The sequence below is a fragment of the Rhincodon typus genome, chromosome 30 (genome assembly GCF_021869965.1).
Source record: "Rhincodon typus isolate 14 chromosome 30, sRhiTyp1.1, whole genome shotgun sequence".
Lineage (NCBI taxonomy): Eukaryota > Metazoa > Chordata > Chondrichthyes > Orectolobiformes > Rhincodontidae > Rhincodon > Rhincodon typus.
The window spans coordinates 28,872,000-28,886,902 of record NC_063361.1 but is presented as its reverse complement, the minus strand read 5'-3'; the positions used below and the strand labels follow the sequence as shown (position 1 = coordinate 28,886,902).

The window sequence follows — 14,903 nt, the reverse complement described above, 5'->3', positions numbered from 1 at the left end:
CACACCACCCCTCCCGAAGAGCATCCCACCTAAATCTACACCCCTATCCTATCCCTGTAATCCTGCATTTCCCATGGCTCATCCACCTAACCTACACATCCCTGGACACTATGGGCAATTTAGCCTGGCCAATTCACCTAACCTGCACATCTTTGGACTGTGGGAGGAAACCAGAGCACCCGGAGGAAACCCACGCAGACACGGGGAGAATGTGCAAACTCCACACAGACAGTCGCCCGAGGGTGGCATTGAACCCGGGTCCCTGATGCTGTGAGGCAGCAGTGCTAACCACTGAGCCATTGCACCGCAATTTAGTTGGAAATTTGACACACACAAAATAGTTGCAACATATACTTAGACAACATGGAAGGCAACCAATTTAAATATGACATAACTGCACTCTTCCACTTATTTTTGTTCTATATCCTTCCCCACTTCCATCTTTGTACATCAAAGGGAACATATCCCTTCCGCGGCATCAGACCTCAAAAACTAACGGGTAAGCATCTTAAAGTTTATTGAAGTGTTTCACAGAAGAGAATGTTTAAAATATCATTTCAGTCCAGATACATTGCAGTATTCCTGCCCTGCCTGACCACCCATTGATTAATGAATCCTCTCATTCAGCAATACACCCGAGTCATTAAAGGAACCAAGCAGAATTGATCTTTAAACTCGCCTTTCTTCCCCTGCCCCTTCCGCCTCCACCTACATCCTTGTAAAATTGTTGAATTAATTAAAAGACAATCCTATATTGACTACGTGTTCTGTTTTAACTTTCAAATTGCTGCACTTTGAATTTTGATTAAGGCTGCCAGTGACTAACTGGTCATCTGTATTGCCTGTGTTGTGTCGTGACTGCAGAGATGCGGGAGCTACTGAATGCAGGTATAACCCAGTGCAGACGTGTCTGCACTAAGTCTCTGCAGCTGCAGGAGCTTTAGCACCGCATTCATGAACTGGAGGCCAAGCTCTAGACCCTGTGACGTCTCTGGGAGGAGCAAGGTTAGCTGGATATTTTGTTCCAGGAGGCAGTTATTTCCCTTGGGATAGGGTCGTCTGACTGCGTCAAGTGTCAGGGTCAGGGGTGTTTGGCTGCAGATGAGACGGGCAAGGGGAGTGCCAAGTACAGGAGCCTTTGCAGTCATCCGACAGGTCTGAGGTTCTTTCAGCTGGTCTGGATGAGAGTGTGGTCTATAGGTTGAAAGAGCAAACTAATTATAGGGTTGTGCTTTAAGAAGCTAGTCAGGTGGGGGCACAAAAAAGAAGTATAATGGTCATAGGGAACAGTATAGTGAGGGGGGGATTGATGATGTTCTCCACAGAGAGGGAGTGTGTTGACTACCAGGTGCCAGGCTTTATGTCATCTGCTCAGGACTGAAGAGGAATATAGTCTTAGAATAATTTTAAGGCAGAGATAGACCAACTATTGATGAGTGTGGAAGTGAAAGTTTATTGGTGTAGGTAAGAATGTGGATAATTCCATCAGCCATGATCTTATGGACTGATGGAATGGCTGAAGGACCTATCCCTGCTTCTAATTGACAAAGAGCTGTATGAAATCTCACTTGTAAAATGTTTCTGTGAAATGAAAGGGGCACCAGATCAGCAGGATGCACCATCTTTTACCGCTGCTGTCGTGCACCAGAAGGATTTCCTTTTAACGTTCCCCCCTCCCCCCCCATACCTGGGTTTAAGTTCACAACTCCTACAATAAAAGGCTCCATATGTTTGCATAATACCTTGGCAGAACTACAAATGCAATACATTGCTGAATATTCATGAAATATTTCTGACACATTTGCAATTTCTTTTAAAAAAATTGCAAATCAGGGCTCCACAGTTGAAATTTGATATTCCATTAATAATTATTCATTTAACCTGTTTTAAATATCTGTATTTGCACTTTTCCCTTGCTCTCTACAAAGCTCATGAGTGCTCCCGTCATTCTTTATGCATTCATTGTGACACCTGTGATTTTTAAATGGTTAAATCATAGAAACCCAGTTGCTCCAATATATTGTGAAACTTTCATTTAAAAAAATCCTTTTGACTTTTAAAGGAAAGTGTGTACATCGAGATATAAACAGTTTGCTTCAAATTGATGGAGAATGATGGAATAGTTACAGCTTGCAGTTTAGAAGATCAAGCAGCGTCATATACATCCAATGCCAACAGTGTAGTATTCCATCTGAGTAATGGGATGTAATGTTCTGTCCTAAAACAATGAACCTTTTGACCCACAGTAAGCAGCTTCACTCAGAAATAAAAACTTGGCATCAATTACATGCCTGTCATACTGCAGGCATCATGTTCTGAGATACTTTAGATGACAGTTTCTATCGCATCTCAAATGCTGCTTTTTGTCACACTTCAGATGTTTCTTTCTATTGCATACAAAAGTAATCTTATTTTTTTTAAAAAATGAGGAGTTTGCCATCCTCTTGGAATTACCTGACAATGCCTGTTCTGCATTGTGAGCACTTAAAGGAACTGGCTAGTTTCATAGAAACATAGAAAATAGGTGCAGGAGTAGGTCATTCGGCCCTTCAATCTCCACTACCATTCAATGTGTTGATGGTCTAGGCCCGAAACGTCAGCCTCTCTGCTCCTATGATGCTGCTTGGCCTGCTGTGTTCATCCAGCCCTGCACCTTGTTGTCTCGGATTCTCCAGCATCTGCAGTTCCTACTATCTCTGATGCAATTTCAGTATCCCACTTTAGCCGCAAGGGCCATGTCCAGCTCCCTCTTGAATATATCTAACGAGCTGGCCCCAACAGCTTCCAGCGAGAGAGAATTCCACAGGTTCACAACTATCTGAGTGAAGATATTCCTCCTCATCTTAATACTGAATGGCTTACCTCTTATACTTAGACTGTGACCCCTATTTATGGATTTTGCCAACATCGGGAACATTCTTCCCACATCTAGCCTGTCCAGTCCCATCAGGATTTTACATGTTTCTGAGATTCCCCCCAATCATTCTTCTAAATTCCAGTGAGCACAATCCCAGCCAATCTAGTCTTTTTCATCCTGGGAATCAGTCTAGTGAAACTTCACTGGACTCCCTCAATAGCAAGAATGTCCTTCCTCAGACTACTGTGAGCACTTAAAGGAGCAGGCCAGTTTTAATGCAACTGTAGGTAAAAATCACAACTGCATTTGGGATTGCACAGGCAACAGGAAATAGTAAGCTCCTTAGTGAGGTAGGCAGCCACCAACAAAACATACCTTGAATGTTTTCCTGATTTAATTAAGAGCTAACCGAAGATTTTACTGTCAACAGAAATGACAAGACTGATACTTAATTGATTTACGGAAGGCCGTGCTGTTTTAGTGCATCACTACATTTATTTTAGTGCATTTCCCATATTAAAAGTAGTCTGTATCTTTACATTGGTTACACAAAATAGTTTGAATTTTTAAAATCTATTCCATTTGGTAATGTTAATCACTGAATTTGTATACTTTGCATTATACTCCGAGGTAGGGAGGAAGATATTGAGGAAGGAACATGTCATTGACGTGGACTTTCTTCTAAGTGTTGAGGTGTTTTAATGTTCTTTTTACAAACCACTACAGTAAAGGAGATTCCTAAGGACGACTTAAAAATCATTCACAGGATTAGGGCGTTTCTGGCTACGCCAGCATTTATTGCCCATCCCTAATTGCCCAAAGGGCAGTTAAGAGTTAACCACATTGCTGTGGGTCTGGAGTTGCATGTAGTCCAGATCAGGTTAAGGATGACAGTTTCCTTCCCTAAAGGACCCTAGTTGTTCTGACAATCGACAACGGACTCCTAGTCTTCATTAGGCATCTTAATTCCAGATTTTTATTGAATTCAAATCCATCACATGCTATGGTGAGATTCAAACCCAGGTCCCTGAATTAATACAATAATAACAATAATACCATTAGGCCATGACCTCCCTGTAAATAGTGAGACTGTTATCCTGAATGAACATTTGTTCATCTTAATGGTTTGATCCAGACTGGGCCTGATTTTAAAGACAAGCTGGGCGGTCGCCAAGGACACCAGGCTTTAAGGAAGAACCAGATCAGAATTAGCTTTAACAAGTAAATAGAGGTAGAATTTGATTCTAGATTTCTCATTTTTCTCTATTTTGAATGTGGAAGGGCTCTGTATTCATGGTTTGCCAATGGTGCCAAAGTCCTTTGGGCCAGCCATGGTTTGATTACCTGTTTTAGTTGTATTTCTGTTCCTTTTCACTGAACAGCTGTTCACAAGAAGATTGTCATTGGTGTGAAAATCTCTTTGCTTCATGCTGTTGGCACCAAGCCATTACTGTTAAGGTGGAATCTAATATTATCCTAAGCATTCTATTGGGATAGTAGTTTATTTTTAATTTTCAGATTCAATGCTTGGACACTCTTTTCACTGGGATGCTGTACGTTAATTATTTCCATGCTTGTGTATCATTAGAAAGAAAGACTTGTATTTAAGTAGTGCCTTTCACAATCACAGTACATTCGAAAGCTGTTTGCCGCCAGTGGTGGTGCCACTGTTGCAATGTTTGCAAAACAGTAGCCAACTTGTGCATGACCTGCTGAAAAGTCAGGAAGTAAATAATCTGTTTAAATCATACAAATGGAAATTGGCTTGTACCATTGATCTGCTTCAAAACTGCACCATAGATTCTTTTCTGCCCACCTGAGAAGGCTTGCAGATTTAATGCTCATCTGAAAGATTGCACCTCTGACAGGAAGTGTTGTACATGGTGCTGTGCTGAAATGCCGCTTTGAACTGTTTGCTCTCAAGTCCTTGGAGTGGGATTCTGGCTCAAGAGGGACTAACTGAGTCACAAACAAGACTTTGTGGTTGACTGGTGCATCTTAATGAGTGAAGTTTTTGTGTAAGAGTTTTACAAAATTCCAATGACAATAAAATTGTCTCATAGCTTAGAAAGTGAGCTAATCAACATTTACTATCTATGGAGCAAAGCATGTATTTTTTTAAAATAGTTTAGGCAGATCAAGTTTGCAAAAGCACTAATATATTAAGCAAAATATTGATTGGCTGTTATTAAAGTCAATGATTTGCCAGTCCAGGCATAATGGACTAAATAGCTTGCTGCCCAATATCATTCTAATTCTGTGCCAGTCAAAATGGTTCATTGCTTTCCCCGAGGTATTTCCTAACCCATGGGTTTCTTTTGCCTAAAGAATATAAACCATGTATTAAATGTGCACCAGATACAATATTTTTATACTCTGTCCTGGAACAGTGATATGAACAAATGTTCATGAAGGATAATAGTCTCACTAATGTCCTGAAGAATCTGCTTTGCTGTAGTAGTTTATAAAAGGAACATGAAGCGAAGGAGATTTGATGGGCCTGCTGCTTCATGTATGGACCTGTCAAAATAAATTTGTAATAGGGTGTGGAATTGTGAAAGTAGATGGAGTTTTTTTTAACCTACTACTTTACACAGAGGGCCTGAATACTATTTGATGCAAGTGGATCCTCAGCAAGAAAGAATGTAAAAGAGCTATGATTAATATCTAGCGAAGGGGAAAGAATACAGAAAAAAGGCTCAAAAAGTACTTTCAAGATTGATGCCTGAACTGAGACTGTGAATCTATCTGGAAAGATTAAACAGCTTGCGGGTTTCATTGCTGAGAAAGAGAAAACCGAACAAAAAAAACTAAAGAACTTTGGATGCTGAAAATCAGAAACAAACCAGAAATTGCTAGAAACAATTCAGCAGGTCTGGCAGCATCTGTGGAGAGAAATCAGAGTTATTGTTTTGTTAGATCATTAAACAAAACTAATGGTCTTACATGTTTACCCTACCCATTGTACCCCCAACTGTATAAGCTTCATTCATTCCCACTCTAAACTTGGAGTTACTAGCTTTCTGACTATATGCTGGATTTAGTCATTGTTCTGGGAGGACTTTGATCTTCTTTTATTTTAAGCAACCCTTCGCAGAAGTAACAAAAAACTGTCTCTATTTTGAAATCAAAATTCTAAAAATTCCATGATACATGTAAACAATGTATCTCTCATTACAAGAGTCAACACCTAGTCACCTCTACCCTCTATAAACAGCACTGGGAGAAAGAAAAATTGTCAATTGCCTTTTCAAAATTCCACATCCTGGCATTAATTTAATTGGACAGGTTTGTACATGGAGCAGCAGGATCCATCAAATCTCTCTCACATTCATTCATATTGGAACAGAAATGTATTTGTCGTACATTTCTCTTGCAGTGGTTGTTCTTCAGGCAACAAATAGTAATTCCAACTTGCAGCATTAATAAATTCAATAAAGGATTGGGGAAGAAAACTGCTTTACTCCGAGAATGGTGAGAATATGGAGCATGCTAAGGCTGGGGCTGGATTTTAAAGACTCCCGTGATGCCACTTTTTCACCGTTACTTGGTCAAAATCCTGCAACTCCCTTACAAAAGCATAGCGGGTGTCCCTGCACCAAATGGACTGGAGTGGTTCAAGAGGGTAGCTCACCATCACCTTTTCAAAGGTGACTAGGGATGGGCCAAAATGTTGGCCCAGTCAGCAACACATGTCCCCTGTATTAATTTTAAAAAATTGAGGGTATCAGAAGGGAGAAGAATGCAGGGTTAAAGTGACCTCACCCTCTCTCAAAACTGCTCATGAACTAATTTGGATGAACATATTCATGAGTGCCTAGCGGGACATTTAGTCTGTTGGAATGTGGAGGTTCTGATTGCGAATAGCATGAGACGTGAGTTGCTAATCAGGGGAAAGACCAAGAATGTGAGACTCTGAGTCAAGACTTTACCTGGAATGATGGAATTTAGAGGAGTAAAAGGGTATAATCTGACCAACTAAGATCAAATATCTTTTGATGCTTTCCCTTTTTTCTGTCTTCTCACCTGTCCTCAAGATACTGAATCATTAGTGGGTTCAGTTCCAGAGGTTTCTATAGTATAATGATCCAATGGCTCTTCTTCATCTACAAAACCATTGGGTGACTGCTTTTGCACCATATCATTGTGCTGGAACCGATACTTATCTAATATCCACATATCTGTTTGGTGTCACTAGCTAATGATTAGGTGTGAGAAGGTGTATTTTCTTCTCACACCTAAGCCCAGGTGTGTTGAAGCCACTTGTGTCTATCTTATTCTGTCTTACAATTGACCTACTGAACTGATTTTAAGATTGTGTCTGGGATCTTCCTGGTCTTCTGTCCTGCACAAGAGAAAGGCACTAAAACATCTGGACTTCATTCTGCCTTCTGAAAAATAAAATAATGCAATTTCTTTACTTGGTATTTCGTATCCATAGAATCTGTACAGTGTGGAAACAGGCCCTTCAGCCCAACATGTCCACACTGAACCTCAGCGCATTCCACCCAGACCCATTCCCCGAACCCACCTAATCTACACATCCCTGGACACTATGGGCAATTTAGCCTGGCCAATCTACCTAGCCTGCACATCTTTGGACTGTGGGAGGGAACCGGAGCACCTGGAGGAAACCCACGCAGACACGGGGAGAATGTGCAAATTCCACACAGACAGTTGCCCAAGGGTGGAATCGAACTCGGTTCCCTGGCGCTGTGAGGCAGCAGGACTAACCACTGAGCCACTGTGCCGCCCCAAGTTGTATTTCTGCTACACTCATTAGAGTTTGAAAAGATGAATTTATAGAATACTATAAGTGAAAGAAGGAGTACTGATGGCCAATGGTATTCATATCAAAACTGGCAACTTTTCTGATACCAAAGTGTTAATCAGAATGAAACAACTTGCTTTTCATATCAGTAGCTTCAATTTGTCGTTCAAAGTGATGATCAAGATGTGATCAAGAATGATTAATATTTGTTTATATTTAGCATACACCCTGTTCAGTTATTTTGGAATTTGTTCTTCCGTGTCTACACTTCTGCCAGGCTGTGGAATAAGGCAGTGATGTGTTATTGATGCAGCGCATGTTAGCGGTTAAAAAGCTGATCCAGCAATTTGTCAAATTAATCTAAGTATGTTTTCCTAACTCTCTTTTGGGGTGAGGGGCTGGTGAAGGGATGGGGGAAGTACGTAGATGGTGTGGAGAAATGGCTGTAAAAGGGAAATAATTTCTCTTGCTAATTGTGAAGTCATTCTCCATCATTTAGAGTGAGGGGTTGAGCATTTTCTTCTCGCACCGTCTTCCAGCCTAACCCCATTCCCCAAGTGGTATGGCAAGACCAGGAGTAGCGAGGAACGACCTTGTGTAACCTTTGTCAATGTGACCAATTTCAAGCTTGTGTAGAAGCCTGCAGGACCCATTGTGAAGTCCCCCGCCCACCAACTCCGCGCACCCCCCCCAACCCCCACCACCCACCACCCCCAACCCCCAATCACAATGCGATCTCTTTACTTACTACTGTCCCTCATTGTTATTCTTCTCTCCTGAAAGTGCTGGGGTTGATTCAAAAATGTTGGATCCCATGGGAACTTGTTCAAGGGACCATTTGACACGATGAGATTGGACAGGTCACTATTCAGCCTCTGGGCGGGATTCTTGCATCCAAATTGGAGCTTATCCTTGTTCAGTGTTAGTTCTTTATTTTAATACAGTGAGTTGTTATGATCTAGATTGCAAGGCCTCAAAGGGCAGTGGAAGCAGATGCAGCAGTCACTTTCTTAAGGGAATTGGATGTAGTTTTTGAAAGGGACAAAAATAGCAGGGCTATGGGAGTATGACTAATTAGATAGCTCTCAAAAGGCCAGCACAGACAGGAAGGGCTGAGTGATCTCTTAGGTGATGTAAGATTTCATGATTCTGTGCACATTTCCAGCAAGAATTGTAATCAAGAGCAGGAATCCTGACTAATTTATAATCCTGGGATCTTGGAAATATTGTGTCCTTCAGCTGATATTCCATGAGGATTGCACCTCATGTAGGAGTAGTAAACAAAGAGATTGCATTGTGATTAGGCATGATGGTGCTGGAGAGAACACAATGGGTCCTACAGGCTTCTGCAGAATCTTGAAGTAAGTCACATTGACAGAAGTCACATACAAGTGGCACGGTGACTCAATGGTTAACAATACTGTCTTAACGCACCAGGGATCCGGGTTCAATTCTACTCTGGGGCAAAGAGCTGTGTGGAGTTTACACATTTTCCTGTGCCTGTGTGGGTTTCCTTCAGGATTCCTTGGATTTCCTCCCACAGTCCAAAGATGTGCAGGTTAGGTGGATTGGCTGTGCTAAATTGCCCATAGTGTCTAGGGATGTGCAGGCTAAGTGGGTTAGCAATGGGAAATACAGGGTTACAGGGATAGGGCAGGGGTGTGGGTATGGATGAGATGCTGTTCAGAGGGTCGGTGTGGACTCGATGGGCTGACTGGCCTGCTTCCACACTCTAACAATTCTATGATTGGAATTGGGATTTTCTAAGCAAAGGTAACTTTCTGTTTGGCAGGACCCCAAGAAACAAAAATATCTAAGAAATCTTATCATAATTTGTCAGGTGGAACCGGAGGTTTAACGGTTAATCCTGTATCAACATTGTGCTGCATGGTGCTATAGATTCAGGTTTGTCTCTGAACCTCAGTGTTTCCATTCTCGGGTTGGCAACGTGGGCTGGGGAGATTTGGGAGTAGCTAATGGGGAGTGAATGTTAGGTGAGAGGGGGTAAATGCTATTCCTGGGAGGGTTAAAATTTTGGCATGAAATTTACCCTGAGATTCTGTTCCTCCTGGCACCTCATTACAGAGCAGCATGAGTGGGACCTGAGAAGCAGCTCCAGTGCATTACAGCAGCAGTCAGAAGTCAAATGTGGTGTTATCTGGAAAGGAATTTGGGACACTCTGCAGACACGAATTGTGCGATCCAAATGCAAATCTTTCTTAGCTGCCCATTCATGCACAGAATGGTGAATGGCAGTGGGAGGGAGCGAAGGAAAGGGAAGGTAACCAAATGAGGGGAGGATTTAAAGGGTTAAATTGAGAAGGACTTTGAAAGTTGAGTCTCTGGTAACTCCCTTTCTACTATTTTCAAGATTTGGGACTCATTTTATTGACGAACACCTTTTCTGATGACTGCTATGTTGTTTTTGCCTCTTTTTTTTTCCCCCTCTCACCTACTAGTATCAGCTTGCAGACTGCCATGGAAATTCCTGTTTTGCTTCAAACAGTCAATGGGAGTGAACTGCCCTCCAGCATTGTGTTCGCCTTCGTTTGAAACAAACAGCCTTCACGATGAGGTAGAGCCCCGCCCCGAAAAACACAGGCGTTCAGACTCGCTGAAAATCCTCCCTTCAGTCCCGATAAGTATTCCATGACGATGACAGGGATGAAGCAGATCGAGAAATTTCTGAAAAAACAGACCTCGACCCTGACCAGAAGCCGTGTGGAAAAGGACAACGTTTTCCCGGGGACCCTAAAGCGACGGCCGAGCGCTTCCAAAATACTCCCGTTCCTGAAGGATGCGGTGTCTAGCAGTGATAGCCCCAGCCCCAAAGATGAGTTTAGCCCAGACATTGGATGCCTGGAGAGTAAATGGACGGACACAGAGGACGACCTGACCAGTCCTTCCCTGTCGTCGGGTGAAATCAGCCCCAATGGGTCCACGCTCAGCAGTAAGTTGTGGCATCTCTTGGACACCCCCGAGAACATTGTGGAGCACGTGCTGGAGGGACTGCTGGAGACAACCAAGAGCAGTGCGGATGCAGGTAAGTGCGAACATATTGTAAACGTCTAGGACGGGAGCAAGCAGCATCATCAGTGAGCCACTCGAAATGGAGCATATTTCGGCGAGACTGTGGATTAGTGGTAATGTCACCGCACCACTAATCCAGAGTCCCGGGCTATTGCATGGATTTGAATGGGACACTGCCTTTAGTCATCAAGGCATTGACTCCAAGAGCGAGGAAGTTATGATGGATCTGTTTATAGTATTAGTTCGTCCACAGTTAGAGTGCAGTTCTGGTTGCCAGACAACAGGCAGGATGTGATTGCACTAGAAAGGGTGCAGAAGAGATTCACCTTGATGTTACCTGTCACCTATGAAGTGAAACTAGGTAGACTGGGGTTGTTATCCTTGAAGCAGAGAAGTCTATGGGGAGAATCTGAGGAGTATAGACAGAGTAGATAAGTAGAAGTTTTTCCTTTCGTGGTGGGGTCATTAACCATGTGGAGCAGTTTTGAGGAAAGGAAATTTAAAGATGATTTAAGGAAAAATATTTTGACCCAGAGGGTATCAGGAACTCAACATCTAAAAGGGTAGTACATGGAGGAACCCTTGAGACAGTTAAGAAGTATTTGGATGAACATTTGAAACGCAATTATTTCACAATGCTACAGACAGGCCAAGTGCTGGAAAAAGGGATTAGACTAGATAGATGCTTGATGACTGATGCAGATATGATGGGCTGAAGAGACCCTTTTCATGCTGTAAAAGCTCTGACTCCCTCTGATTGTAATCCTACAATGGCAACCTTGTTGATTGTTGTGAAAAAAACCATCTGGTCTTTACAAAGAAATGTGCTTTCCTTGCTAGGTCTAGCCAACCTCTGACTCCAGACTCACAGCAATGTGAAGGACTGTTAACTTATATCTAGGCATAGCCAGTGACTTCCACATCCCCTGTGTGGATGACCAAAAAAAACTATCAAGATCTGGTGATGGTGGGTATGTGCCTTTTGAGGACTGTATTGAGTATAATTTGAAAAACTAATTGATCAGATTTTTGGATCTGGATCACGGTCAATTTCCACAATTCTGATGCTAACTTCCTTGGCTCCATGCCAGAAAGCACAAATGCCACGAAAGCACACTTAATGCTTGCCCAAGATACCAGCAAAATACTACGAGTGTTTCAGGCTTCCAAAATGTCATTCTAGTTCCAGGCCTTAAATGCCTTTTGGTTTTCTTTAAAAGATATTTTGCAATTGCTGGAATTATAGCCTTGTGTAAACAGGATGTGGCTCTCCATTGAACATGAGTGCTGCATCAGACACAAATTTGTGACAAAATACTAATTTTCCAAAACATTCAGCAAACTTAGATTAAATGAGTCTGTTTCCCTCAAAAGTTTGAGAAGATCTAACGTTCCAGTAAACTCTACAGTGATTCCATTGTCCCATTACAAAATTAGCTTTGGTGATGATGTGTGGATCACTTTAAAAAGGCTTTTCTTCATGGGGGAAGGAATTGGGTTCATTGAGTTTTTCTCTGCTCTGTTCCTGCTATTGGTTTCTTGAGGACAGGTGAGAGGTTGTCCTTTTTTTTTGGTTAATAGCTGGTTGGGAATGGGCATTCGCTTGGCTGCAGGTTTAAAAGCGCCAACAACATGAGCACTTTGGGAAACCACCTCCTGCTGTTAATTGGAATGCACCTGACTGGTGGCAGCCAACCCCCTTTGGGGAGAGGTGGGCCATCTATTAGCATGTCCAACCATCAATATACTAGGATTATCCTTGATCAGAAACTTAAATAATGGGACCACAAGGTCAGATGCAGCGAATTCTGCAGCAAGTCACTATGTTCCTGACTTTCCAAAGCCTGGTTACCATTCTACAAAACAAAGGTGAGGGGGGAATGTCGTGGAATGTTTTCCACTTGCTTGGGTGACTGCGGTTCCAATAATACTTGAAGCCTGACACCATCCAAGATAAAACAGCCAACTGTATCAACACCCCATCCATCACCATCACCTCAACCACCGGAGCACAGTGTATACCATCTGTAATCTGCCCTGCCACAAGAGGTCATTGACAGCACCTTCCTGACCCATGACCTATCTGTATCTTGTCAATCTTTAGGTAGATAGCCCTGGCTAAACTAGATCATCGAATCCCTACAGTGTTTAAACAGGCCCTTCGGCCCAACAAGTCCACAGTGAACCTCCGAGCGTCCCACCCAGACCCATCCCCCTATAACCCACCTAATCTACACCTCCCTGAACACTACGGGCAATTTAGCACAGCCAATCTACCTAACCTTCACATCTTCGGACTGTGGGAGGAAACTGGAGCACCCGGAAGAAACCCACGCAGACACAGAGAGAATGTGCAAACTCCACACAGACAGTCACCCGAGGGTGGAATTGAACCCGGTTCTCTGGTGCTGTGAGGCAGCCATGCTAGCCACTGTGCTGCTCACCTAGCTATGAGTGCAGACAATTTGTCCCATGTGGGGACATGGTGTAATGGTAATGTCACTGGTGTAAAAATCCACATGTACCAACTAATGCTCTGGGTACATGGGCTCAAATCCTAACAAAGTAGCTGGTCAAAATTAATTAATCCTGGTCGCCACACTACTAGAAGGATATGAAGGTTTTGGAGATGGTACAGCAATGGTTTACCAGGACGTTGCCTGGTTTGGAGTGTATTAACTATGAGGAGACATTGGACAAACTTGGTTTGTTTACATTTGAAATTCAAAGGATGAGGGGTGACCTGATAGAAGTTCGCAACATTATGAGAGGCAGTGATAGAATGGACAGCTGGAGTCTTTTTTTTTTCCCAGGGTACAGATGTCAGTTATTAGGGGACGTTGGTTTAATGTAAAAAGGGAGTCAGTTTAAAGGAGATGTGAGAGGCAGGTTTTAAAAAGGGTGTTAAGTGCTTGGAGCACGCTACCAGAGGAGATGGTCACAATGTTGAGAGGCATCTTGACAGAGATGTGAGTGGCAGGGAAAAGAGGGATACAGACCGCAGAGAAACGAAAGGCTTTTAGTTTAGAATGGCATCATGTTGGCGCCATATTGGTGCTCTGCGCGGCCTGTTCCTGTGCTGTATGTTCCTTTGTTCCAAACCAGGCATGTGGTCTGGCCTACAAGACTTCAGATCCACAGTGATGTGGGTTGACTACCTTGGAAATGGTCCAGCTAGCTGCATAATTCAAGGGCAATTGGGGATGGGCAAAAAATGCTGGCCTTGTCATGGATACCCAAATCCCATGAAAGAATAAATGAAAAAGAAAAGTGGATGTGGTGATTGAAGTAACAGAATAAGCCCGAGTGATGCATACCAGGTGAATGTGAACATATTCTAGGGAATCGGTTCAACCCCACGATGACAATCCAATGTCTCCTCTCAGCTGCAGGCCTGCTCCAAGATTCTGCACAAGCTCATTGGCATGCAGACACATTGACATTCTGGTTTCAGGAGCCAATGCCACATTTGGACTTAGGAGACTTGCGGAACATGAAAACAGATATTTTCCTAATCAACCTTTTCAGAGATGTTATTGAACGCCTCTGGAACAGGTGGGACTTGAACCCGGAACTCCTCGCTCCGAGGCACGGTAACTGCCGCAAAAGCCCTCTGCAGCAAGAAAATAAGTAAGAGAGAGTATTGACAGCAACTGGTGGAGTTTGAATTCCAATTAACAAACAGCTGGAATTGGGCAAGACAGTGGGATAGTGTTAATGTAGCTCAGCTGGTAAATTAGAGACCCAAGAAAATGCAGTGGAGCCAGGGGTTCAAATCCCATCACGGCAACTACTGGAATTCAAAGAAAAAGGCTACTTTTGAATGAGGAGGTCCAGGTTCAAGTCTCACCTGCTCCAGTGGTAACTTCTCTGAGCAGGTCGATTTAGGTATATCTAAAAAGCAGGAATTGAAAGCTAGCCTCAGTAATGATACTACCAAACTACCATTGGTTGTCATAAAAACCCATCAGGCTCATCAGTGTCCTTTAGGGAAGGAAGTCTACCATCCTTACTTATTCTGACTGACGTGTGACTCCAAACCATTGGCAATGTGGTTCACTCTTAACTGAGGTCTGAAACGGCCGAGGAAGCCACTAGTTCAACGGCAATTACAGATGGGCAATAAATGCTAGCCTTGCCAGTAATGCCCAAAGGCCATGGAAAGATAGGAAGCAAAATAAAAATGATGTGAGTAGCCGTGTTAAAAGTCACACAGACACCCTCCTGTCTCTGGGTTCATGTGAG

At 42.9% G+C, this 14,903-nt stretch overlaps 1 protein-coding gene across 1 annotated transcript in view; it reads left to right on the top strand.

Annotated features, from left to right (window-relative positions):
* Window positions 1-14,903, top strand: part of rapgefl1 (Rap guanine nucleotide exchange factor (GEF)-like 1) — a 112,362-nt gene that overhangs the window by 26,044 nt on the left and 71,415 nt on the right. The window contains exon 2 of the mRNA XM_048614419.1: window positions 10,088-10,671. Coding sequence (XP_048470376.1) covers window positions 10,278-10,671 — 394 coding nt within the window. The 5' untranslated portion in view covers window positions 10,088-10,277. The remainder of the gene's footprint in view (window positions 1-10,087; window positions 10,672-14,903) is intronic.